We start from the raw sequence: 27,095 nt of genomic DNA on the forward strand, positions 1-27,095 counted from the left end.
TAATCGGCAGTAAATCTATACTAAGAGTTCGTCTACACTACATCTGTCAACCTCCTTTTAGAGTACTACCACTTGTTACTGCCTTTCCCTATATTCTCATCATTAACGAATATTCCATTATAAGAATAATCTTTGTGATATATAGCACATCCATCTGCAACTTTTGTCTTTCTGAATTGGAAATGCTGTTTCCTTATTGTCCTGCTCATCTCTTAATGTAACTGTTACACCCAAATTTGGTAATCATCCAGCAGTGTACTAAGCCATTGGTATTTCAATAGTGGTAAACACTTTCCACAACTACAAAATTGGCAGGTGGTTGTGAGTTTTGTAAGACAGTAGAGAACCACTATGTATAATAAAAGTTCATTTGCACTTGATAATAGCTCCCGCACCATCACCAAAGTCAGGGGACTCCAGTAGGGCTATAGGCCTTTCCTCGTTTAACTTCCAAAATGCCAATACTATCGTAGCGATGAAAGATTTATAATCACACTAGTGTATTATGTCAAGTAACCCACATGTGGGTTTTGTAAGAACTTAAATGAGATTCCATGGAAAAAGGGCAACAGATTTTCGAGATGATCTTAGTACCTACACCAAAAATCAGTTGCATAACACCTGCATGCCACCTTTCGATGCATGTTGGTGCCTTTATTAATGTCCTCCAGTAAGTGTCCAGATACTTTTGATCTGATGGCGTACACAAAATGTAGATTGCACATCGTTGTGATGGAAGCAACTTATCGAGTAAGTTTTGTAACTATACATGACTTTGTTAAGTATTGTATATCGACCTTTAAGTGTTAGCATTAGTTTCTCATGTTGCCTTGAGCTAGTGCCTGCAGTGACGTGGATGATCGAGGGAGGGAGACTGGACAGTCCAGCTACTCGAAGACAGAGATCTACGAGTTTCCGCTGCCACTTGGTGGGCGACCTGTTTATGCATGTGTCCTGCAGTAGTCCCTCGGCCACTTCCCCATCCTTGCACAACGCTGCTGAACTCACTATTAGAAGTATTCCAGAGTCCATCTGCGACCCTAGGAAGATGCACCACCTGCGGTGCTTGCTGGCTGCCGTAACAGGCACAGTATGGCGGAGGCAATGGTAGCAGTCAACCTGATCCTATGCAAAGTGATGTCTATTTGGCCAATGTAAGCTTGGCATGGATCGTGCAGATGCAGAAGAAAGATACCTTTCTGCATTTTTATTGTTTATAATAAATTCGTCGTTATGGTTCCTGTCCTGTCCCAGTGGTGGTGGCAGCAACACAAGTGAGTGTGGGAAATTTTTTAAATATGGGATATTGGTGTAATTTGGAGCTGTCTTGTGTCAGCGTATTTTTTAACATAGATGCATGGCTGTGAAAACATACCTACTTGAATTTTTGGAATTTGACGCTGTTATTTACAAGTCTATTACAATGTTTTAGTGTCAGATTCCTCTAAGGCAGGCTGATGTCAACATCTTAGTGAGTAGTCCATTTCTTTGGGTCATAAAGTAAGTGCAGTGAGTAGTATTTTAACACACTAATAATGTGAGAATAAATTCCTTACTGTTTTTAAAAATGTTACCACTGTTCTTTATCACTGTGCTGGCGTGTTTTCTAGAAGAGGCATATCCTATAGAATTTGTATTTTACACATCAACCGTAATTCCAAAGTGTCTAGGCAACCAGCATGTCATTTTTGAGTCATAAATTATTGTAATTAAGAGAAGGGTGACATAAATATAGAGGCAACCATCTTATGACTGTAGCAGCCATTTTGAGTAATAAATTATAATAATTTAGATAAATAAACCAGTAAAATAATGCCTCACCATTTATAAATCACCAAATTGGGCTTGAGGACTGGGGATAAAGGTGGGGGAGGGGGAGGCCGCCATTTTTGGGCCATGAATTATTACCATTAAGATAATTGGGTCATAAATTAGACTTAAATTAACGTAAAATAAGAGCGCAATTGGGTGGTTAGTGATAAAAGATTTCTGTCCAAATGACCGGCTTGTTTATTGAAGGCTTGCAGCCAAGTGACCAATTTATTTATGTAAGGCGAACAATGCGCCCATTGATATCGTATGCAGTTTGTTCCACTTCTCCTATTTATAATTGAAGACTTGTAATCTGGCTTTATGAGCCTTTCTGAAGAGCTTGGCATGGGTGCATCAAAGGCGCAGTGGATCGTAATTGTGATGTTCTCCGTGATCCTTGGACGCTGTCTCTACGTTCAGACATAGCCACTTGACAGAAAGCTGCTAGTTTTGCTTTCCAGAGCCACTTAAGGGACGTCTTTCGGCACCTGTCGGAGTGGTAGGTTTATCTAGAGACTAGGACGTGCTCACCAGAGGGAAGAAAGCTGACAAAGTCTGACTGAAGCGTTTGTGCGAGGACTGGAGAATATAATGAAAGAGCGATGACATCAAACGGGCTTAAAGTAATGGTGTAGTGTGTGCTTTACCCCACCTTCAGAAGAGACAGATTTCCTGACAACAAGACCCTCCGAACATCTAGAACCCGGTGGCAGACAGTTGTTGAACGCTATAACACACGCTGTTCTTCAGAACCCCCACAGAGGAGGAATGAGTGAGGGAACCGAGTGAAGCGGTTAGTGAGGAACTCTTGTTCTACTGGTCCAGCTGGTTTATGAGAGAGCAGATTGAAGGATCCCACAGCGATCTTCTGATGCACATACATTACGCCAGCAACACTTCATAAGTTGGTCGTGAGGAGGAGAGGCAATCAGTACTCTTCTTCAAACAGGAATACTATCCTACTCGTTTGGCTTTCTCCTAATCCTGGTATTCCTTTCTACAGTAGCTACAATCCACTGTAAATGACACGAGGATCTTGAAAATATAGCTCTTGTACACGCAAAAACGGGCCTCTCATGTACCAGTAGTTTCTACCCCTTCTGTGTATTCTGAATCCATTATGTTCTACCGTAGGACGAAAGCCATTGTACTGATGAAGACTGTGATAGTCGAGAAACTGGTAGACGATCTTGTTGATCTGTTCGGACAGAATTTAAACCATGACATATGTCAATCGGCCTATTGTAGTCATTTAAGACCAGTGACGCATTTTCTGATGACTACGAAGATAGCGGTTTGATCTCCTCTTGTTTCCATTGAGTTTTTGTTTGGTTTAAAATGATGGCGTTTTTGTATTTAGTGGCTCGTACATTGATTGTCCTGTCCGCCTCCGTAGCTGAGTGGTCAGTGCGGCTGAATGCCATGCAGAGGACCCGCGTTCGGCTTTCGGTACTGCCACTGATTTTTCCTTTCAGCGAGGACTGGTACTGGGTGCACTCAGCCTCGTGAGTTCAACTGGAGAGCTACTCGACCGATTAGTAGCAGTTACAAGCTCAAGAAATCCGACAACGACCGGGAGAGCGGTGTGCTGACCACATGCCCCTCCATACTGCATCCAGTGGCCCCATTGGCAGTGGATGACACGGCGGTCGGTTAGGCCCAGTTGGCCCGTCTAGGGTGGAACGCGGGACTCTGCCTATCTTCACTGATCGACCAATGTGTGTCTGTATGGTTGAAATAATGGGCTTTGTTGGACACACGTTTATGATCTTTGTTGGCGATGGAGACAGGTTGATGATTTTATGTCCGATCTCTTTTTGCAAAGAATGTCTGTAGCTACAAGTGTTCGTCGCTGCTTCCCTTGCTACGGTTTGTATAAAAAAATCGTTCTACCATTGCTTTTCTTGAGCAGAGAAGCGGAACGCGAATGGTTTTGCATGATATAGTTTCCTTGTTTCAGACTAAAGAATTCAATGTGTATAATTTATATTGTGGATCTGTTATTATTTAAGGAATACCTTATATTCCTTGCATCAGGCAGTGGGTGCATTTATTTGGTGCTGTACAAAAGGTTTCTGCCTCGTGTGCGTCTTCTCTGCACTTTCTGCAGTAATTCGTCTCTTACGTGCAATGTTAGTGTCCCTGTCGTGCTAACATCAGATTAGAAATGTGAAGCCTCACTTTGAGGTGATGAAACTAGCTGTTAAGATTAATGAATTAAATGCAACAACTGACTGAAGCTCCCTATTGACTTTCTTCATTATATTTAACACATCAGGGGTGCCTTACCCCTCACCCCTTAACATTTAGATTTCTATGTGCGTCTCTTCTCTGAACGTTAAAACACTCTTGCTACACTATGTGATCAAAAGTATCCGGACACCTCGAAAAACATACGTTTTTGATATTAGGTGCATTGTGCTACCACATACTGCCAGGTACTCCATATCAGCGGCCTCAGTAGTCATTAGACATCGTGAGAGAGGAGAATGGGGCGATCCGCGGAACTCACGGACTTCGAACGTGGTCAGGTGATTGGGTGTCACTTGTGTCGTACGTCTTACGCGAGATCTCCACACTCCTAAACATCCCTAAGTCCACTGTTTCCGATGTGGAAACATGAAGGGACCCCTACAGCACAAAAGCTTACAGGCCTGTTAACTGACAGAGACCGCCAACAATTGAAGAGGGACGTAATGTGAAATAGGCAGACATCTAACCACACCATCACACAGGAATTCCAAACGTGGTCAGGTGATTGGGTGTCACTTGAGTCGTACGTCTTACGCGAGATCCACTGCAAACACTATGACAGTTGGGCGGGAGGTGAGAAAACTTGGATTTCATGGTCGAGCGGCTGCTCACAAGCCACACATCACGCCGCTAAATGCCAAACGACGCCTCGCTTGGTGCACGGTGAGTAAACATTGGACGATTGAACAGCGGAAAAACGTTGTGTGGAGTGACGAATCACAGTATACAATGTGACAATCGGATGGCAGGGTGTGGGTATGGCGAATTGAAATGGTTCAAATGGTTGTAAGCACTATGGGACTTAGCATCTGAGGTCATCAGTCCCCTAGCCTTAGAACTACTTAAACCTAACTAACCTAAGGACATCACACACGTCCATGCCCGGGGCAGAATTCGAACCTGCGATCGTAGCAGCCGTGTGGTTCCGGACTGAAGTGCCTAGAACCGCTCGGTCCCGGCGCCGGCTTATGGCGAATTCCCGGTGAATTCATCTGCCAGCGTGTGTAGTGCCAACAATAATATTCGGAGGCGGTGGTGTTATGGTGTGGTCGTGTTTTCCATGGAGGGGGCTTGCACCCCTTGTTGTTTTGCGTAGCACTATCACAGCACAGGCCTACGTTGATGTTTTAAGCACCTTCCTTTCCACTGTTGAAGAGCAGTTCGGGGATGGCCACTGCATCTTTCAACACGATCGAACACCTGTTGATAATGCACGGCCCATGGCGGAGTGGTTACACGACTATAACATCTCTGTAATTGACTGGCCTGCACAGAGTCCTGACCTAAATCCTATAGAACACCTTTGGGATGTTTTGGAACGCCAACTTCGTGCCAGGCCTCACCGACTGACATCGATACCTCTCCTCAGTGCGACACTCCGTGAAGAATGGGCTGCCATTCCCCAAGAAACCTTCAAGCACATGATTGAACGTATGCCTGCAAGAGTGGAAGCTGTTATAAAGGTTAAGAGTGAGCCAGTACCATACTGAATTCCAGCATTACCGATGGAGGGTGCCACGAACTTGTAAGTCATTTTCAGCCAGGTGTCCGGATACTTTTGATCACATAGTGTATAGCTCAGACTATATTGAAGTCTATGTTTAATATACAGGTGGTCAGAAACAGCCTGAAAAGCTTGTAAAGGCGTTACAGGATTGTTTTTTAATGAGAAATAATTGTTAAGAAAAAAGTTCGACACATTGCGCCGCTTCCGAGTTAATTAGCATTGAAGTTAGCCAGTGAGGCTGTTGCGTGCGCAAATTCAAGCGGCCCGCCAGAGACAGTGTCGCCATACGTATCCAACATTTGGTTTACTAAAACCGAACAAGGGAGGGATACAAAAACTGGACATGAGACGCTAGTAAGGATCGAGCCCGATAAAGGCTAAGCAGTCTAGTGCGCTATCGTCTAAGCTATGAGAACAACTGGCACAAAGTGCATCTGGCGGGCCGCTTGAATTTATGTGCGCAACGGCCTGATGACTAATTTCAATGCTAATTAGCTTGGAAACGGCGCAACGTATCGAATTCTTTTCTATACAATTATTTATCAGCACAGCTTACCCTGCAACACCCTTACAAGATTTTCAGACTGTTTTTGATCACCCTGTATGCTCACCCAATATTTTTATGTTCTGTATCTGCGTGACCTGACGGCATCCTTCTATCTGTACTAGCATTATGCCATTTCTTGAACGTTTCACCGACTTTCAAGGGGTCTTATTAACCGGAGACCTTACTGAATATGAGAGATATAAACCTTTTCAAACAATTCCTCCTTTATTTTAGTTATCAAGAAGCTATTTTCGGTAAAGCTTCGTGTTGACAACCGTTTTCTGAGGTCATGGTCTCGCTGGGCAATATACTGCCTACTTGGATGAGTAAGTGTTGTTGCTCCCAGACGGTAAGGCTATCCAACTGAGTGAGTTTTAATTATAACAACTGGAATATACAGCGTTACCACGCGCAGCTAGGAAATGCGGTATATCCATCGTGTATAAGAAGACATTTTTAGCTGTTAACACAGCTTTCATATATGCTGTGAACATCTCTCTCTCTGATGTTCTACTGTACCTTAAACCATACACAAAACAATACTCTGCGTTCCTTTCTAAAAGCAATAAACAGAAGCAATTGTATTTATGCAACAATGGTTCAAATGGCTCTGAGCACTATGGGACTTAACATCTATGGTCATCAGTCCCTTAGAACTTAGAACTACTTAAACCTAACTAACCTAAGGACATCACACAACACCCAGTCATCACGAGGCAGAGAATATTTATGCAACATTTTCTACAGCTGCATCTACATACATACTCCGCAAGTCACCATACGTTGCATGGCGAAGGGTACCTTTTACCGTGATTAGTCATTTCCTTTCCTGTTACACTCGAAAATTTAGCTGGGAAAAACGAGTGTCTATGTATTTTGTTATAAATCCACTCATGGGTCACAAATATTTTTTTTAATAATATTGTTCATTTCGACCAGCTATGTCCATCTTCAGACGGGAAAAAAAGATTCAAGCTTGACGTTCATTGTCTCCAAATTAAATAAAATATAGATTCTGAAATCATTATTATCAAAAATAATAGAATTTTCGTCCCTGATTGAATCAATTACTTTACATAATTAATGTACTGAATTAACTCAGGTACGGGAATGCTGTCATGCTTGCTAATAACGATTTCAGATTCTATATTTTATGTAATTTAGAGCCATTGTACATCAAGCTACCTTTTCATGCTATTCTTTTACGTGTGGAAATGGTCACAATGACCTAAATTAATTACCTGATTGATAATTTTTTTTGTAATCCATGACTAGGTCTATAACAAAATAAATATTTCCTGGATGGCTGTAAAACGGTGTTGCGAATACTATGCAACTCGTAGACTGTCTATGCGCCACTGTACGAGCCGTAATTTCTTTTATCTTGTCCTCGCCCTCCTTACGCGAGATGTTTCTGTTCCGACACTGACAATGTTGAGTGTTTATGGAAAAAGTTCAAGGCAATCGTAAAATGCGTTTTAGACAGGTACGTGCCGAGTAAAACTGTGAGGGACGGGAAAAACCCACCGTGGTACAACAACAACGTTAGGAAACTACTGCGAAAGCAAAGAGAGCTTCACTCCAAGTTTAAACGCAGCCAAAACCTCTCAAACAGAAGCTAAGCGATGTCAAAGTTAGCGTAAGGAGGGCTATGCGAGAAGCGTTCAGTGAATTCGAAAGTAAAATTCTATGTACAGACTTGACAGAAAATCCTAGGAAGTTCTGGTCTTACGTTAAATCAGTAAGTGGCTCGAAACAGCATATCCAGACACTCCGGGATGATGATGGCATTGAAACAGAGGATGACACGCGTAAAGCTGAAATACTAAACACCTTTTTCCAAAGCTGTTTCACAGAGGAAGACCGCACTGCAGTTCCTTCTCTAAATCCTCGCACAAACGAAAAAATGGCTGACATCGAAATAAGTGTCCAAGGAATAGAAAAGCAACTGGAATCACTCAACAGAGGAAAGTCCACTGGACCTGACGGGATACCAATTCGATTCTACACAGAGTACGCGAAAGAACTTGCCCCCCTTCTAACAGCCGTGTACCGCAAGTCTCTATAGGAACGGAGGGTTCCAAATGATTGGAAAAGAGCACAGGTAGTCCCAGTCTTCAAGAAGGGTCGTCGAGCAGATGCGCAAAACTATAGACCTATATCTCTGACGTCGATCTGTTGTAGAATTTTAGAACATGTTTTTTGCTCGAGTATCATGTCGTTTTTGGAAACCCAGAATCTACTATGTAGGAATCAACATGGATTCCGGAAACAGCGATCGTGTGAGACCCAACTTGCGTTATTTGTTCATGAGACCCAGAAAATATTGATACAGGCTCCCAGGTAGATGCTATTTTTCTTGACTTCCGGAAGGCGTTCGATACAGTTCCGCACTGTCGCCTGATAAACAAAGTAAGAGCCTACGGAATATCAGACCAGCTGTGTGGCTGGATTGAAGATTTTTTAGCAAACAGAACACAGCATGTTGTTATCAATGGAGAGACGTCTACAGACGTTAAGGTAACCTCTGGCGTGCCACAGGGGAGTGTTATGGGACCATTGCTTTTCACGATATATATAAATGACCTAGTAGATAGTGTCGGAAGTTCCATGCGGCTTTTCGCGGATGATGCTGTAGTATACAGAGAAGTTGCAGCATTAGAAAATTGTAGCGAAATGCAGGAAGATCTGCAGCGGATAGGCACTTGGTGCAGGGAGTGGCAACTGTCCCTTAACATAGACAAATGTAATGTATTGCGAGTGCATAGAAAGAAGGATCCTTTATTGTATGATTATATGATAGCGGAACAAACACTGGTAGCAGTTACTTCTGTGAAATATCTGGGAGTATGCGTGCGGAACGATTTGAAGTGGAATGATCATATAAAATTAATTGTTGGTAAGGCGGGTACCAGGTTGAGATTCATTGGGAGAGTGCTTAGAAAATGTAGTCCAGCAACAAAGGAGGTGGCTTACAAAACACTCGTTCGACCTATACTTGAGTATTGCTCATCAGTGTAGGATCCGTACCAGATCGGGTTGACGGAGGAGATAGAGAAGATCCAAAGAAGAGCGGCGCGTTTCGTCACAGGGTTATTTGGTAATCGTGATAGCGTTACGGAGATGTTTAATAAACTCAAGTGGCAGACTCTGCAAGAGAGGCGCTCTGCATCGCGGTGTAGCTTGCTCGCCAGGTTTCGAGAGGGTGCGTTTCTGGATGAGGTATCGAGTATATTGCTTCCCCCTACTTATACCTCCCGAGGAGATCACGAATGTAAAATTAGAGAGATTAGAGCGCGCACGGAGGCTTTCAGACAGTCGTTCTTCCCGCGAACCATACGCGACTGGAACAGGAAAGGGAGATAATAACAGTGGCACGTAAAGTGCCCTCCGCCACACACCGTTGGGTGGCTTGCGGAGTATGAATGTAGATGTAGATGTAGTGGTAGTAGAATCGTTCTGCAGTTAGTCGCAAATGCTGGTTCTCTAAACTTTGGCAAGAGTGTTACTCGAAAGGAACGTCGTTCTCCAGGGATTCCCATTTGAGTTCACGAAGCGTTTTCGTAAATACTCGCATGTTGATCGAACCTTCCGGTGTGAAATCTAGCACCACGCATCTGAAATGCTTCGATTACTTCCTTTAATCAGATCTGATGGGGATCCGAAACACTCGAGCACTACTCAAGAATGGGTTGCACAACTGCTGTATATGTGGGCTCCTTTATAGATCAGTCACATTTACGAAGAATTCTCCCAAGGAACAGAAGTCAACCATTCACCGTACCTACTACTGACCTTATGTGCTCGTGCCATTTCATACCGTTTTGCAACGATGCGCTTAGATGTTAGGTCGACGTCACTACTTCAAACAGCACACTACTAATACTGTAGTCGAACGTTACACAATCGTTTTTCCTGCTCGTCTTCATTAACATACATTTTTAGCAAGCTGCCACGTAACACACACAAAAAAAGAAAAAAATCTGGCTTAGCCACCCTGTATCCTTCTAGTATCACTCAACGACGACACTTTCCCGTTCATTCCAGCGTCATTATTGTGCAGGCACTAGTGCTTAGCATGACAACTAGGAGTCATCATAGAATATTTAGCTCACAATAATAGCCAACAGTAATAGTAATATTAGTATCATTAGCAACAGCATCCGCAGCTCGTGGTCTCGCGGTCGCGTTCTCGTTTCCCGAGCACGGAGTCTCGGGTTCGATTCCCGTCGGGGTCACGGATTTTCACCTGCTTTGAATGGTTGGGTGTTTGTGTTGTCATCATCATTCATGAAAGTGGCGAGATTGGACTGAGCAAACTTTGGGAATTTGTACGGGTGCTGATAACCGCACAGTTGAGCGCTCCACAAACCAAACATCATCATCAAACATCATTAGCAACAACCGCTAGAGTTGTCGTTGTAGGTGGAGTGCGAGTTTGAATTGTATCAGTAGTTGTAGTTGTAGGTACTGTAATACAACTAATGGCTGGCGTAGCAAGAGTCAACTGCAGTGCAAATCACAACTTACGGGGATAGTCTAGTAAAAAATGAAACTTTTTCCTAATTAATCAACTGGTCTCAAATTTTCAACATATAATTTGTGCATATTGATAAATATAGCTACAAAGTTACAACTCAATCTATCCAACCGTTTATAAGAAATTATTATTTTATTTTATTTTGAAGGGTTTTTTTAAAATCTTCTTTTATACAGGACATTTACTTCAATGAGCTTGAAAAATTTTACACTGAATTTAGTAATATAGACAAACAGATTTGCGTAAGTTTTAGTGGATATCTTTTACAGCGTCACTAAGATTAATTTTCAAAGTTCTAAACCTTTTTATTGAAATAATCCAGATATTCACATATCAATTTTTTCTTTTCTAAACTTTTTTTTTTCAAAATTATACTCGAGACTGTTACTACTGATAGTTGGAGCTATCTCTAAAACTTTCATTAAATTTAGGGAACATTTACTATGAAAAACTTATATATGAATGTTACATTTCACAAATTAGAGAGACATGCAGTTAAAGTTACACAACAGAATCACTTTGCACTTAAGTCCACCTGGACTGTAATTTGTTCTTTTCTGAGCTCACCTGGACTGTAATTTGTTCTTTTCTGAGCTTCCTCAGCTTGTATGGCCATCAATCTTGATGCATGTCGTCTTTCTTTTTCAGATTCTAGAAACCGTTTGGCCTTTTGCTTTCTTCTTCGCTCGTCTTTGATTTCACTCCTTCAAATCCTTATTGCTGGCAGTGGAGTGGTCTCTGTTGTTCTTGCTGCTTCTGTCAGATAGCACACTTGATTGAACTGTGAAACGGCTTCTGTCAGTGCTAGTTCTACTTTTCTTTTTGATATAAATACATTCTTTGGACACTTTTGTCAGATTATACTATGTAGACACTCATTTGCATTTTGAGTCTCTCCAGCAGTGCATCTGGAGAGAATTGTATCAGTTGCCAGCCTCTGATAAACATCTGGAGCATTTTCAACAATAGCTCTTCTACACACATAAAAAAAAAAGTTTTACATCACCTAGGTTCCGAGAGCTCCGGAACCTGTAGAGAAAATTGGGACAGAGATCAACATAAACATCATTTCCGCCCTCTTTATTGCTCATGGAAACCACAATACAACGAGACCTTCAGAGGTGGTGGTCGAGATTGCTGTACACACTGGTACCTCTAATACCCAGTAGCACGTCCTCTTCCATTGATGTATACCTGTATTCGTCGTGGCATACTATCCACAAGTTCATCAAGGCACTGTTGGTCCAGATCGTTCCACTCCTTAACGACGATTCGGCGTAGATCCCTCAGAGTGGTTGGTGGGTCACGTCGTCCATAAACAGCCCGTTTCAGTCTATCCCAGGCATGTTCGATAGGGTTCATGTCTGGAGAACATGCTGGTCACTCTAGTCAAGCGATGTCGTTATACTGAAGGACGTCAGTCACAAGAAGTGCACGATGGGGGCGCGAAGTGTCGTCCATGAAGACGAATGCCTCGCCAATATGCTGCCGATATGGTTGCACTATCGGTCGGAGGATGGTAATCACGTATCGCACAGCCCTTACGGCGCCTTCCATGACCACCTGCGGCGAACGTCGGCCCCAAATAATGCCACACCGAAACATTAGGGAACCTCCATCTTGCTACACTCGCTGGACAGTGTGTCTAAGGCGTTCAGCCTGACCGGGTTGCCTCCAAACACGTCTGGTTGAAGGCATATGCGACTCTTATCGGTGAAGAGAACTTGATGCCAATCCTGAGCTGTCCATTCGGCAAGTTGTTGGGCCCATCTGCACCGCGCTACATGGTGTCGTCGTTGCAAAGATGGCGCCATGGACGTCGGGAGTGAAGTTGCGCATCATGCAGCCTACTGCGCACAGTTTGAGTCGTAACACGACGTCCTGTGGCTACACGAAAAGTATTATTCAAGATCGTGGCGTTGCTGTCAGGGTTCCTTCGAGGTATAGTCCGTAGGTAGCGGTCATTCACTGCAGTAGTAGCCCTTGGGCGGCCTGAGCGAGGCACGTCATCGACAGTTCCTGTCTCTCTGTATTTCCTCCATGTCCGAACAACATCACTTTGGTTCACTCCGAGACGCCTGGTCACTTCCCTTGTTGAGAGCCCTTCCTGGCACAAAGTAATAATGCGGACGCGATCGAACTGTGGTATTGACCGTCTAGGCACGGTTGAACTACAGACAACACGATCCGTGTATCTCCTTCCTGGTGGAATAACTGGAACTGATCGGCTGTCGGACACCCTCCGACTAATAGGCGCTGCTCATGCATTGTTGTTCACATCTTTGGGCGGGTTTAGTGACATTTCTGATACAATATCCACAGTCAATGTCTATCTTCAGGAGTTCTGGGAACCGGAGTGATGCAAAACTTTTTTGATTTGCGTATAATAATGAGCCACTTTTACAATTGTTTTTTTCTTTCAAACTTCCATTTGCTTTCCCACCGAGAGTCACGTTTTGTGCCGGACTTCCCTTCACCACATTTCTCAGTCCCGTTCAAGCTGTTTTTCAATATGATTCACACACTCTTCCTTCACAATTCACAATCAGTTGAACTAATTATATTTTTTCTACATTTATCTTTTGAATGTCACAAAACCCTTTCATATTATAACAGTGCGTATACGAATGAACATATTTACGATTTTTGTTCACAAAATTCAGTATTTTATGCCTTTAAGTCGATCATTTTCAGACGTTTGACAACCACTGTTGGATACATACCTTCTACAGACTTTGTAAATCTTCTTTCTCAGACACAGTGAGAGCTTGATTCTGAAAATTTCAGGCCATTTTTACTCTCCAATTTGTTTCTTGTGCTTCTCATACGGTTGTCGTCTTCAACAGCCGTAAATACAAGAACGCATCAACTGATTCTGGGAATTCTTTCCTCATTTATACTATTTTATTTTCCATATCTTGGTTACACACTGATTAATTTTGTTAAATTAACATTCAAGCTTACTTTCAAACTTGCTGTATCAACTTCTTCGTTTCTTTGTCGAATTTTATTTGCACTAGAACAAGCAGTAGGATGTCATCCTCAAGACGAAGGTGGTTGAGAATATTTCGTTAACTCGCATTCAGCCTTCCTATTTCCAGTTTAAGGAATGTATACTTCAGAGTAGCCTTGTTTCTCTAGACCTGTTAGTACAGATTTTATTCGCTCTGAGTCAAAAGCTTTATCTAAAATTATAAATCCCAGACAAAGTGATCATTTATATTCAATTATCTGTCCTATTATTTCGTTGATGGCTTGCATATAATCCATTGAACACACACTTCTAAAGCCAGCTTGATCCTATTTCCGATTAACATGTAATGTGTTTTCATTATGTGGTTGGCGACAATTGTAGCTAATATCTCAAGATTTACTGGCAGGAGGGTAAAATGTCTACACTTTTTTATGTCTCCTTTCTCGTGACGTCAAACTGTCTTCCTCAGGAGACATTCTGCAGAGAGTTTTACAAGTTCCTTTTGTAGTTAGTTTGGTTGTTTCAAGTTACATGGATCATTTTGCACGATACATCTTAATGATGTGAAACGAGTCATTTTAGATTCTCATCGCGGATCGATTTGAGCATGTGGCTACATTCTGGACGTTAGTAAGTCCTACCCCCCACCTTTTACACCTTACAGTAACAGAAATTCTTTTACGCTATAGAAGATGTTGTCAAGGATTACTTTTCCTCCGGCTTTGGTCATATTGAAATACCGTCATTTCCAGCTGCATTTTCCTTTCCTCACAACGGGAATGGCTTTGTATATCTCTATATCTCATTCTACATAATTTCTAGCATGACTCTATATTCGTTATTGACCATGTCTGTTTCTAACTCATCTCTTGCACGATGTGAACATTTCAAGAAGATTTGGAATGCTTCTACAATTGTCTCTATTTCTAATTATTCTCCTGTTTCTATCTTACTGATGAAATGTGCTGTCTTCTTCGTATTCTTGTTTATAGTTATTCCACTTATCATATTTGCACTGATTGTTCTCATATCTCCTGGAAGACATTTCAATATAATCTTGTTCTATTATCATCTTCTTGAAACTCCCTCTTTATGTTTAGTAGCCTCCTCGATCCGTTTGAGATGTTCCTTCCTTTAGCCATTTTCGATATCACATCCACGATGTACTAGAAATTGTATGATTATGATTTATATGGGGAAAAAGAGAGGGGGTGGGTACCAGATTCGATCCAAGTATGGCTCTGTGCTCTGTCTTCATTTAACGTACCGTTGACGACGTGATCATTAGTGGTCGGAGGTGTATTGTGCAGGACATACGAGCAATCTTTCCAAAGTAACCTTTTCTGTCTTCAACTTAAGCGATTTATGATATCTACGGAAAATCTAAGTTAGGACATTTGGACGGGATTTTAAGCCTTGCACTTCCCGCACGTGAATACAGCGCCTTAACCAGTACGTTATATGTGCAGATCCGTGTCGATAGATGCATAATACGCTGAATTATCCTCTATGTTTTCGATATGAGCCGAGAAGGAATTCGGCGAAAGATGGGATGTCCGTGCAGTAATGAAAAAAATGAGAATCATACGTGTAGCTATCCAGAAAGAAACACTGTTTTGAGAAATTTATTTTAGGTTTCTTCGATAAATAAGAAAACGTCTTCAGACACTCTTATCAGACGAATGGGAAAAACGATCAAATTAAGCAGTGCAGGTGAAACAGAAAAGACGGCTGGGCAATAAGGTTGAATATACGCCTAGTACAGGGATGGCTTTAGCGCGCAGTACACGGGGTTCCTGAAGTGAAACATTTGTCGTACTATATTAGTAACAGTTGTCCTCTGTGGACACAGGGGCATATAACCGTGACGTGTGTGTACGTGTGTTTAGTCGGTCGTTGCACTGCGCGAAATAGGCGCGTTATTAGGAAAAATTGCGAACATTTAGGAGAGTGAGACTCACCGGGCTGCAGGCGTGTGGTCATGAGGATGGAGAAGTCCTTGGGGAAACCTTCCGGGAAGAGGTCTGCGGTGTGGACGCTGCTGAGCGCGTGCTTGCTGATGTGGTAGGCTGCCGCCCCCGGGCACCTGCCCTCCGTGCGGTTGACGCCCCGCGGCAGAGCGCTCAACAGCGCCGCCTCCAGCACGTCCACCACACCATCTCCTGCAACACACAACACGCTTTTCCCTGTAACATTCGTCACGTCTATAACTACATACAATAATTTCGCTAAAGCACATTGTGTGATGCATATGTACCTCACAGTATACAGTATACAGTTTATCTTGCCTCTCAATGACATTTTGTCCAGAAGGAAAATAAAATAATTGTTTAAATAAAAATGAATTTTTAATATACTACGTTTTAGACAGGCAAGAGAGAACACCTTCTGTTCCTCCCTCACTTTGCTCAGCCGTGCCCGTCCGCTAGAATTTAGCTTAAAATCAATCGCAAAATTTGTGCCTAACAGACATACAGGCATGAAAGCGAAGTTCCATACGGCTTCTCGCGGATGATGCTGTAGTACACAGAGAAGTTGCAGCATTAGAAAATTGCAACGAAATGCAGGAAGATCTGCAGCTGATAGGCACTTGGTGCAGGGAGTGGCAACTGACACTTAACATAGACAAATGTAATGTATTGCGAATACATAGAAAGAAGGATCCTTTGTTGTATGATTATATTATAGGGGAACAAACACTGGTAGCAGTTACTTCTGTAAAATATCTGGGAGTATGCGTACGGAACGATTTGAAGTGGAATGATCATACAAAATTAATTGTTGGTAAGGCGGGTGCCAGGTTGAGATTCATTGGGAGAGTCCTTAGAAAATGTAGTCCATCAACAAAGGAGGTGGCTTACAAAACACTCGTTCGACCTATACTTGAGTATTACTCATCAGTGTGGGATCCGTACCAGGTCGAGTTGACAGAGGAGATACAGAAGATCCAAAGAAGAGCGGCGCGTTTCGTCATTTGGTAAGCGTGATAGCGTTACGGAGATGTTTAGCAAACTCAAGTGGCAGACTCTGCAAGAGAGGCGCTCTGGATCGCGGTGAAGCTTGCTGTCCAGGTATCGAGAGGGTGCGTTTCTGGATGAGGTATCGAATATATTGCTTCCCCTTACTTATACCTCCTGAGGAGATCACGAATGTAAAATTAGAGAGATTCGAGCGCGCACGGAGGCTTTCCGGCAGTCGTTCTTCCCGCGAACCATACGCGACTGGAACAGACATTGGCACGTAAAGTGCCCTCCGCCACACACAGCTGGGTGGTTTGCGGAGTATAAATGTAGACGCAGATGCAATATAAACATGACTAACAGTATATCAAACAAATGTTGTTTGCCTACCAGCAGGATATTAACCAGTACGATTACCTTTCTTGCAACTTCGTTCGTTACGAAGATACGAACAGCAGTACGGGAAGGTCGGGTGAAGTACTCACGGCAGCAAAAGCGACCCTTCACTATATTTTGCTCTGAACAGTGCCTGCTGTGCGGTCGGAATAGTTCTAGTGTACTCTACTCTTGTTGTCAGTCAGTTTTATAGAGGCAGCTCGTTCCGATATTTTATAGTAAAAACGTTTCTGTTTTTTTGTCGTCTGAGGTAAGGTAATTAGTTTATATTATTCTTGTTACTTCACTTATACGTAGAGTAATACTTCGGAACAGCGTCTTTTGGACGAGAAATTCAATTTCTTTTTGTTTCTTTCGGTTTCATAGGTTCATCTGTGAACCGTTAATACCGACAACGTGCCCGATGGGGGAAAAATAGCCATACTACTCGTCGGAAAAAGTGGCCAAGGATCTTACCCCAATAACAGTTAGTTACTTTCCATTTATCATACATAGTGCTACAGATCGCATTGACTTCTAACCCTTTTATATACAAAGATAGCCGGCGTGTGGCCGAGCGGTTCTAGGCTCTACAGTCTGGAACTGCACGACCGCTACGGTCGCAGGTTCGAATCCTGCCACGGTTAGTTAGGTTTAAGTAGTTCTAAGTTATATGGGACTGATGACCTCAGAAGTTAAGTCCCATAGTGCTCAGAGCCATATACAAAGATATCATCCGTCGCTTTATCCCTTTGTGACGATTTTGAGTTAATTAATTCATATTATTTAAAACTTTTCCGTTCTATTTGGTGTAAGGCAAAATCCGATTGAAAATGGGCTGCTGCAAGCCGCCTGGTATTATTTCAGAAACTTGGACATCACGATGCCTCGAAAATCCATGCGGAATTCAGAACAACAGACACTGGAATTTTTGCAATGACACTTGCTACATTAACCCCTTAGATAGGAAAAAGTGACCACTATGTAAGTCTTCAGAAAAATACATTTAGTTTCTATACATTATTTCCTTTTCCACTTAAAGATATGTGGTGTGTGTGATATCTACATTCAAAATCAGTAAGCAGGAAGCTATTTTTAGTTACCATGGTTTGGTAAAAACTCGTTTTCCTTTAGATTGGCTACTTTTCTCCGTCTTTCTGCCGGCCGGAGTGGCCGAGCGGTTAAAGGCGCTACAGTCTGGAACCGCACGACCGCTGCGGTCGCAGGTTCGAATCCTGCCTCGGGCATGGATGTGTGTGATGTCCTTAGGTTAGTTAGGTTTAAGTAGTTCTAAGTTCTAGGGGACTTATGACCACAGCAGTTGAGTCCCATAGTGCTCAGAGCCATTTCCGTCTTTCTCTACGTCTTTTTTAAACTGAACTCTATATTTTTTATTTGGTAATCAACTTATTCTGCTCAAGACCTGTATAAAATGTATCACAGTAGCATTCACGTAAAAATGAGGTTATTAAAAACGTAACATAAAACCCACTTTGGCTCTCCTGCGCTAGCACATAGTGCAAGTATCCAAGGTGATGTAACTCGTCCACTTATTGGAGTTTCCAAGGTACTAGAACCAAGTATAGTACTTTAAGGAAATGGTCTGTCGGGAACAATATGTGGACGCACTATAGGCATAGTACAGTACTGTATTGAACATACTGTACACATAGTACAGTACTTTAAGGTAATGGTCCGTCGGAAACAGTATTCGGACACACAGTATGGTCGACCAGGAACTGGTACGGATTTGTATCGCAAAGTTGCCATGCCGAATTCAGTGTAGAAACACAGTTGCAGCAAGAAATGTGAAGGAAATACCGGGTGATCAAAAAGTCAGTATAAATTTGAAAACTTAATAAACCACGGAATAATGTAGATAGAGAGGTAAAATTGACACACATGATTGGAATGACGTGGGGTTTCATTAGAACCAAAAAAAGAAAAAACAAAGTATTGCTAGACTTGTGAAAGATCTCTTGCGCGCGTCGTTAGGTGGTGATCGTGTGCTCAGCCGCCACTTTCGTCATGCTTGGCCTCCCAGGTACCCAGACCTCAATCCGTGCGATTATTGGCTTTGGGGTTACCTGAAGTCGCAAGTGTATCGTGATCGACCGACATCTCTAGGGATGCTGAAAGACAACATCCGACGCCAATGCCTCACCATAACTTCGGACATGCTTACAGTACTGTTCACAACATTATTCCTCGACTACAGCTATTGTTGAGGAATGATGGTGGACATATTGAGCATTTCCTGTAAAGAATATCATCTTTGCTTTGTCTTACTTTGTTATGCTAATCATTGCTATTCTGATTAGATGAGGCGCCATCTGTCGGACATGTTTTGAACGTTTGTATTTTTTTGGTTCTAATAAAACCTCATGTCATTCCAAGCATGTGTGTCAATTTTTACCTCTCTATCTACATTATTCAGTGATTTATTCAGTTTTCAAATTTACACTGACTTTTTGATCACCCGGTATAAGCATTTGAGGGAATTTCACAGGAATTAGGATACTATAGGGATATGGAATTGCAGGAGCCCATGTGATTTGTGCAGAACGGTCCGTCCGCCCCCCCCCCCCCCCCCTCTCGGAACGGCGTGAACTCGACAATCAAAATTGCAGAGACAAGCACACTCCTAGGCTTGACGGTGCATGATGGAAAAGCCATGCGAAACGTTAGCATTGGCTACCAAGCAACAGGCGAGACGAGTATCGGAACGACAGTAGGAGAAATGATGGAGGTCATTCCTATCGAGTGGGAACTGTGGAGATCCACAACCCAAATTCACAGCTAAATAACAACCAAAATGACACCATGTGAAGCTCACTAGCGGAGAGCGTTCCAGACATGCCCATGGAATACACAGACTTGCCATTAATTTTGACAAGCTGTGAACACAGTCAGGGGAAGAGGATAATGAAGGAAGTATGTCCGATCCCATAATTGATAATGATGTGAACACGTCCTATCCGATAACTGATATAGAGATGAATAGAAATGTGGTAGTATGTATTTTAGACTCAGTGAATCAGGTATCCGTGCTGGATAAAATGTGTACGAGAGAAGTATGGCCTATTTTCAGCATGCAGATAATGAGGGTGCACGGAGCCATTATATTTTTAAAGGAGCAGTCATAACGGAAAGAGTTTAGGTCGAATTCGTGTAGACGTTATCTTGGGAATGGATTTCGTGTGGTGCGACATTTTTGGGAAAGGTTCTCGTCAGTGAAATTTGAGGGTCAAGACATCCATTCAAAGTTCAAAGAAGATTCGAAGAGAGCGAGAAAGAGGGAATTTGAATAGCCAGGTTTTACGATTGCCATAGAGACCGAGACAGGCGTGTTTGGTCACGAAGAGGAGCCATGAACAGTCAATGAAGAGACAAAAGCAGAGAAAGTTACAATCATGGATTATGTGAGCTATGATGATGGACGAAAAAGGCAGAGGCAATAGCAAGTGTACTCGACGATCTGTTGCACACTGCGGAAAAGAATGTTGCGGCAACAGAAAATTGTGAGGGTGATAGTGAGAAAAAGGACGAAAGCGAATATGAAGACGACTGTGAAGAGTGGGAATATGTCACTCGGGCGAATCGGACACCGAGGAAATGGAGTATGCGAGCTATAATATGGTTATGAATTGTGGTCCAGTCTCCCATATATTTGATTTAAGTGGATTTTTAGCCGCACGCCGCGGTTACGAAATGGAAATTTGTGGTATGTGCTGTGGGACCAAACTGCTGAGGTCATCGGTCCCTAGGCTTACACACTACTTAATCTAACTTAAACTAAATTACGCTAAGGACAACACACACACCCATCCCCGAGGGAGGACTCGAACCTCCGACGGGGGTAGCCGCACGAACCGTGGAAGGCACCCTAGAGCCGCGGTTACGATCAGAGAATGGGGGAGTAATCCCGCAAAAGCATACAGAAAATGATGAAGAAGGTTGGAAAGGAATATCCACGTGTAATTCTGACAGTAAATAGACGATATATGTGGGTTGCATTGTGCTCTCGAGCGGAAGTCAGATTTATGGATGCGTTGCTAACACACCCAGAAAAGGACAAGGACAGTGGATCTGAGACCGAGGTGGAAAGTGGCGACACAACCGTAACAACAGGAAGAGGTAATCCGGCTCTACTGTTTATAAGTATGAAGAAGAGGAGAGGCCTTCGCCATGAAGAAAGAGACAATGATGAACAAGATGACCCATGGGGTAATCTATTTGAATTGTTGCATAAGCGCAGTATTTTTAGTTTTGTAGGTGGTGAAGCTATTTAGATTAGATTGTATAACAAAGTAAGAAAGAGTGCAGTGTAGATAATAACATGAACTGAAGACTAGTGTGGGTACCACAACGTAAAATTTGAGCTAAAAACGATGAGAGATTCAGACATATTCGAAGTTGTTTGCTAGTCAATTAAGAAAAAATAATGTTTGCAGTCGAAGAGAAAGTACTTCTGAATTCAAGGAGAAACCGGAGTAGTAAAATGTTCAGAGACGTACCAACTTGCCTCGTGATCCGTTATCATATATGTTTAAGCTTTGTATAAAGGGTATAGAATAGTGTACCCGTGTTAATTTTACTAGGGGTTACATGTTAGTGGTTTCTGTGTGGGGAGAACTCCGGTAATGTAGGTTTAATTCGTGGAGACAGTGTGGACGACATATGAAATAGAATAGTTGAGTAAACCAATGGTGGCGAGTACCCGAAGTCAAGGTGAAGCGTAGGTATAATGATGATTTTTGTTGATGTAAATTGTTGCAGTTATTTCGTCACGTGATATGCGTGATGAAGAAGAGAGAATTAGTGGCTGCCAATACCGAAGGAGCACTGAGACTATGGCGATAATGAAGCGATTTAGCCGGCCGGTGTGGCCGAGCGGTTCTAGGCGCTACAGTTTGGAACCGCGCGACCGCTACGGTCGCAGGTTCGAATCCTGCCTCGGGCATGGATGTGTGTGATGTCCTTAGGTTAGTTAGGTTTAAGTAGTTCTAAGTTCTAGGGGACTGATGAACTCAGCTGTTAACTCCCATAGTGCTCATAGCCATTTTTTTAAGCGATTTAGGGATATTATATGATGAAGCGAGGTAGGAATCTGAAACTGAAGCTAAATGATCCCAATGGCGAATTAATATTATGTGGATTTGTATCTAACCATGTTTGTTGGCAGGAAAAGTATCTGCGAGATGAAGGAACCTAAGTGGACAATACATAAGAAAAAGACAAGTTTTGGATACATAGTATTACGCACGACAAACGGAGGTCTATTAATGAAGCAGTGCAATATTGATGAATCAACAAACGATCAAAGATATACTGCAGGAATGAAAAATATTAAGTAAGGAGAAACACGCTAAGGTAAATCAAGGATAAAGTATTCTGTACGTTATGTGAAATGAGTTATTACAAGGAGTTTTTGTGAAAAGATGTACGGGGAAGAGAAAATATTGAAATATTAACAGGAAGGCGAGAAAAGGTGATATGATGGTAACTATTTCCCAAACAGATAGTATGAACACTTTTGGCGTAGAGGGCCATTTTTATGAAATAAATTTATCCCTTACACACAATTCAACTAATGCACATGAGCCTAAGGAAGTTTAGTGATGTCCCAAACGACCGACCTCTAGTACCATCACGTACTTAGATATAAAAAAAGGTACACTAAAATTCTATGAGAATGTTGAAAGAATGGAACCAATAAGATTAGCTAGGCAAGTTGTGGAAATCTACGAACTCGGCGTAAAGATAAACTTGACACAATAAAATGGATTGGAGCAGGAAAAGAAGACCTGAAGAAAGCAGGAACAAGACACCTTGATGTAGAAGACATAAAAAGCTTTACACAGAAGGAGACAAGCCAGTTATGGGACAAAGGAACTAATATGAGCACCAAGAAAAGCCAAAACAAAACCCTTTAAATACCCATTGTTGTACATCGTGCGGTCCAGTAGTTTCCAAATGTGAATAATAATAATAAATAATAAAAAGAAGCACTACAGTTTCGTTAAAAATTGGTGGACCTGCACTAGAGAAAATATATAGCGGAGGGAAATGGTGTTTGTGTGTGTGTGTGTGTGTGTGTGTGTGTGTGTTTGTTATGGGCTCTCAAAGGCGAGGTTATCAAGGCCCTGAAGGAAGTGTTAGGTATTGTGGATTGCAGGGTGCGGGATGTGGGTGTAAGCATAGGAATATGTTGGGTTGAATCTATGGAGATAAGAATGGGGGGGATGGTCGGAAGACAGAAAGAGAGCAGGGATTGAGGTGTAGGCAGGGATGTGGTATGGAGCGGAAAAGGATAGAGGAAGATGGAAAAGGAAAGAGGAGCCCTTTTGTGGGGTGAGATAGGTGGGAAAAATCTATAGTTGATAGGATGGATAAATATCGGTGCGAATTTCATAACTGGGAGAGGGAGTCCGTTGGCGTTTCGTTGGGAGTCGTTATGGAGCGTGTGTGGGTTTGGTGGAATGTGTAGGTATAAGTGCTGCAGCGTTACACGAGGTGAAAATTAGGGCGGAGATAAAATGGTTGTTGGAGTCGAGTTTGCGGATAGTGTAGATGTTGACAGGTGTTAAAAGTGAAGGAGGAGAGATGGGTATTTAACGAGATGGGGAAAGATCCATGTGGTGGGGAGGTAAGCGGATGCAGAAAATGAGGAGTGTTTTAGGTACAAGGATTTGGAGGGAGTGACAGAACTTTAGTGGGGCAGATATAGATGCAGTATTGGCATAGGGTCAAGATGATTGTGTAGCTGTGAAGGATATTATAGGGATATAATCCTCATGTTTGGCCAGTTAGCTGTTGTGGTAGTAGAAGAACGTGCCACTTACTCTGAAGCTAAGTAACGGTGTCAAATACTTAAAGATTTCGGTTTATGTAATTAGCTCCTTTAATTTTCTATTCGTTCGCCAAGAGAATAGAAGGCGTACCCATTTAGGGACAGGAGAGAGGAGCTTCCCCCCCCCCCCCCCCCCCTGGAAAAGAAAATATAAAAAATCTGATATTTGCAAACTGAGTCTCATCCCAACCCACCACACTGATTGATGTATGTATTCAGCATCAGTTTGAAGAACGCCCAGACATGTAATGAATACGGAGAAATAGCAAGTGTACCGAGAACTGTCATGAAACCTCAAAACTATTTCCTTTTATTATTATGGTCTTCCTGGATGTGGTCCTTGTATGCAAGTAAATAAAATGCTATTTGTTTTTATGTCATATGCGTTTCGCTTTCTTCTATCTGCGAAGCATCATCAATAGTCTGTAATACATATTTGTTGAATGTACGTAGTATAATGTGTTTCCAGATATTAATAAATATCTGGAAACATATTTATGTTAAGGTATATCTGAAAACACATTTATTACATGCATACATGTAACACGAAGTACGGTCTGCTGAGGATCCGTCGCAGACAAAAATAAAAGAACCGTAAATATTATAAAATAAAAAGCCTTTTATTTAGTTGCATAGACCAACCACGTCTCCAAGAAGTAGTAATAATATAGAAGCAACTAAGGAACCAGAAAAAAATAAAAGATGACTCGTTATTCGCAGTTATTCGTCTCGCGACTCAAAATGCGAGATGACTGGATTCTAAAAGCTTTTACGTTCAGTTAGCGATGTCTTCTTATCTCGTGCTACCAGCCAACGAAAAATCCATTAAAATGTGAATACAGAAAGTATTCGTATGAAATTGAACGTTTACTGCCTGACAGCAGAATAGTATCTACACATCGCATACAAAACTATTCTCTCTCAGTTAAGCGCCTTATGGGTAGTAGGTACATACTGTAAAGCGACAGAATTAATACGCGTGGTGATTAATAAATACAGTTTTTCAATAATTTTCAGTTTTTGTAAGGCATTACTACTCGGCTCCTCAACGCTCTTGAGGTGAGAGTTTATAAATCTAAATGCAATTCACACTAAAAATTATGTTTGTTTGGATGACCAGTTGATTCCAGTCACGTGTTAGTTACACAGACTGCTAATCGGAAGTCGTACCGAGCGATGTGGCGCATAGGGCAGCACACAGGACTCATTCCGAAGGGGCCCATAAAAATGCCCCCCCCCCCCCCCGCGCGCGTAACAAACTTTTGATGTCACACTTGTCGCCTTGTCCGTCATACTTCGCGAACACTCCTCTCTGTGCAGGATCCATGGTTGGTTGATTTCGGGGAGGGGAAGTCGGCCGTGCCCTTTCAAAGGGACCATCCCAGCAGTTATCTAGAGAGATTTAGGGAAATTACGGATGACCTAAATCAGGGTCACCAGACGCGGGTTTGAACCGTCAACCTCCCGAATGCGAGTCCAGTTTGCTAACCACTGCGCCACCTCGCTTTGTGCAGAGCTCATGGAAAATCAATATGTCAATGAAAAGGTGCCCACTTAAGATATTAACTTTGTTGTGTGCTATCAAGACATTGCGTGTATTTAAAAACGCAGCTAAGAATTATTAAATTTGTCTGTAATAGCTACTCACTCTCCCCCAAAGACGGCTGCCGGCACTAATAAGACCTGCAGTGTGGCGTGCTGTGACGTACACTCCGCGGCCTTTCTTTCTCGTGGGCCTCGCATTCGGAAGGACGACGTTCCAAATCCTCGTCCGGCCAATCAGATTTCGTTTTTCCGCGATTTCCCCCAAATTACGTAAAGCAGATGTTGGGACAGTTTCTGTGAAAGGACAGGGCCGATTTCCTTCCATTAGTCGAGCTTCTGCTCCTTCTTCAGTGAGCTCGTTGTCGACGGGACGTTAAGACAAAGCTTCTTTTGTTTTCGAAAGTCCTGACAAACTACCTCCTTAATAAATGTAGTAGCAGCCGGATTTTTCAGTGTTTCTGTATGGGAGAAAGGGTCCAATTGGTGAAATGAACAGCTCTGCCTTGCAGAGCAACATTTCCACTTGGACGGCCACCTTCCTTAGCAGTTATTACTTTGATACGTTTTTATCTTAAATTTACTGCAGTTTAAGAGCGTTACACACAAAAGCAGAGTGCTAAATGCAAAAGAGGTGACACCACAGTAAAATTTCTATGGAGACAACGTGAATTAAAGTGAAGCGGAACGAAGGCGAGTGCTTCAAAAGAAAAAGCGACTACCCAGGGGCTAAAAAATCACCAAGACTGAAAGTAAAACCACGTTTTTTTCGATTAAAATCTCTGATACCAAAGAAGGGAAAACCTGTTACTTCAAAAATTAATTCAAAAAGTACTTGTAAAGTAGTTATAAACATCGTAAGTAAATTCTGCATCACATTCATAAACGAAACCTCTTCTTAACTGATAAGAATCGAAATCTAGAATCGTATTGTGTATGCTTTAGTTATAGAACTATCACTGATGTACATCGTCAATAAAAGAGAAACGCGTCTGGTGTAACACTCTCCTAAATTATAGTACGCTTAAGATAGAAGAATCACACAACATCTGACAATAATTACACTCCTGGAAATGGAAAAAAGAACACATTGACACCGGTGTGTCAGACCCACCATACTTGCTCCGGACACTGCGAGAGGGCTGTACAAGCAATGATCACACGCACGGCACAGCGGACACACCAGGACCCGCGGTGTTGGCCGTCGAATGGCGCTAGCTGCGCAGCATTTGTGCACCGCCGCCGTCAGTGTCAGCCAGTTTGCCGTGGCATACGGAGCTCCATCGCAGTCTTTAACACTGGTAGCATGCCGCGACAGCGTGGACGTGAACCGTATGTGCAGTTGACGGACTTTGAGCGAGGGCGTATAGTGAGCATGCGGGAGGCCGGGTGGACGTACCGCCGAATTGCTCAACACGTGGGGCGTGAGGTCTCCACAGTACATCGATGTTGTCGCCAGTGGTCGGCGGAAGGTGCACGTGCCCGTCGACCTGGGACCGGACCGCAGCGACGCACGGATGCACGCCAAGACCGTAGGATCCTACGCAGTGCCGTAGGGGACCGCACCGCCACTTCCCAGCAAATTAGGGACACTGTTGCTCCTGGGGTATCGGCGAGGACCATTCGCAACCGTCTCCATGAAGCTGGGCTACGGTCCCGCACACCGTTAGGCCGTCTTCCGCTCACGCCCCAACATCGTGCAGCCCGCCTCCAGTGGTGTCGCGACAGGCGT

General features: G+C 42.8%; 1 protein-coding gene across 1 annotated transcript in view; it reads right to left on the reverse strand.

Annotated features, from left to right (window-relative positions):
- The window catches only part of LOC126248800 (collagen alpha-1(XI) chain-like), a 571,383-nt gene that overhangs the window by 309,847 nt on the left and 234,441 nt on the right, over positions 1–27,095 (reverse strand). The window contains exon 2 of the mRNA XM_049950192.1: positions 15,595–15,795. Coding sequence (XP_049806149.1) covers positions 15,595–15,795 — 201 coding nt within the window. The remainder of the gene's footprint in view (positions 1–15,594; positions 15,796–27,095) is intronic.

Source organism: Schistocerca nitens, chromosome 3 (assembly GCF_023898315.1).
Source record: "Schistocerca nitens isolate TAMUIC-IGC-003100 chromosome 3, iqSchNite1.1, whole genome shotgun sequence".
Classification (NCBI taxonomy): Eukaryota; Metazoa; Arthropoda; class Insecta; order Orthoptera; family Acrididae; genus Schistocerca; species Schistocerca nitens.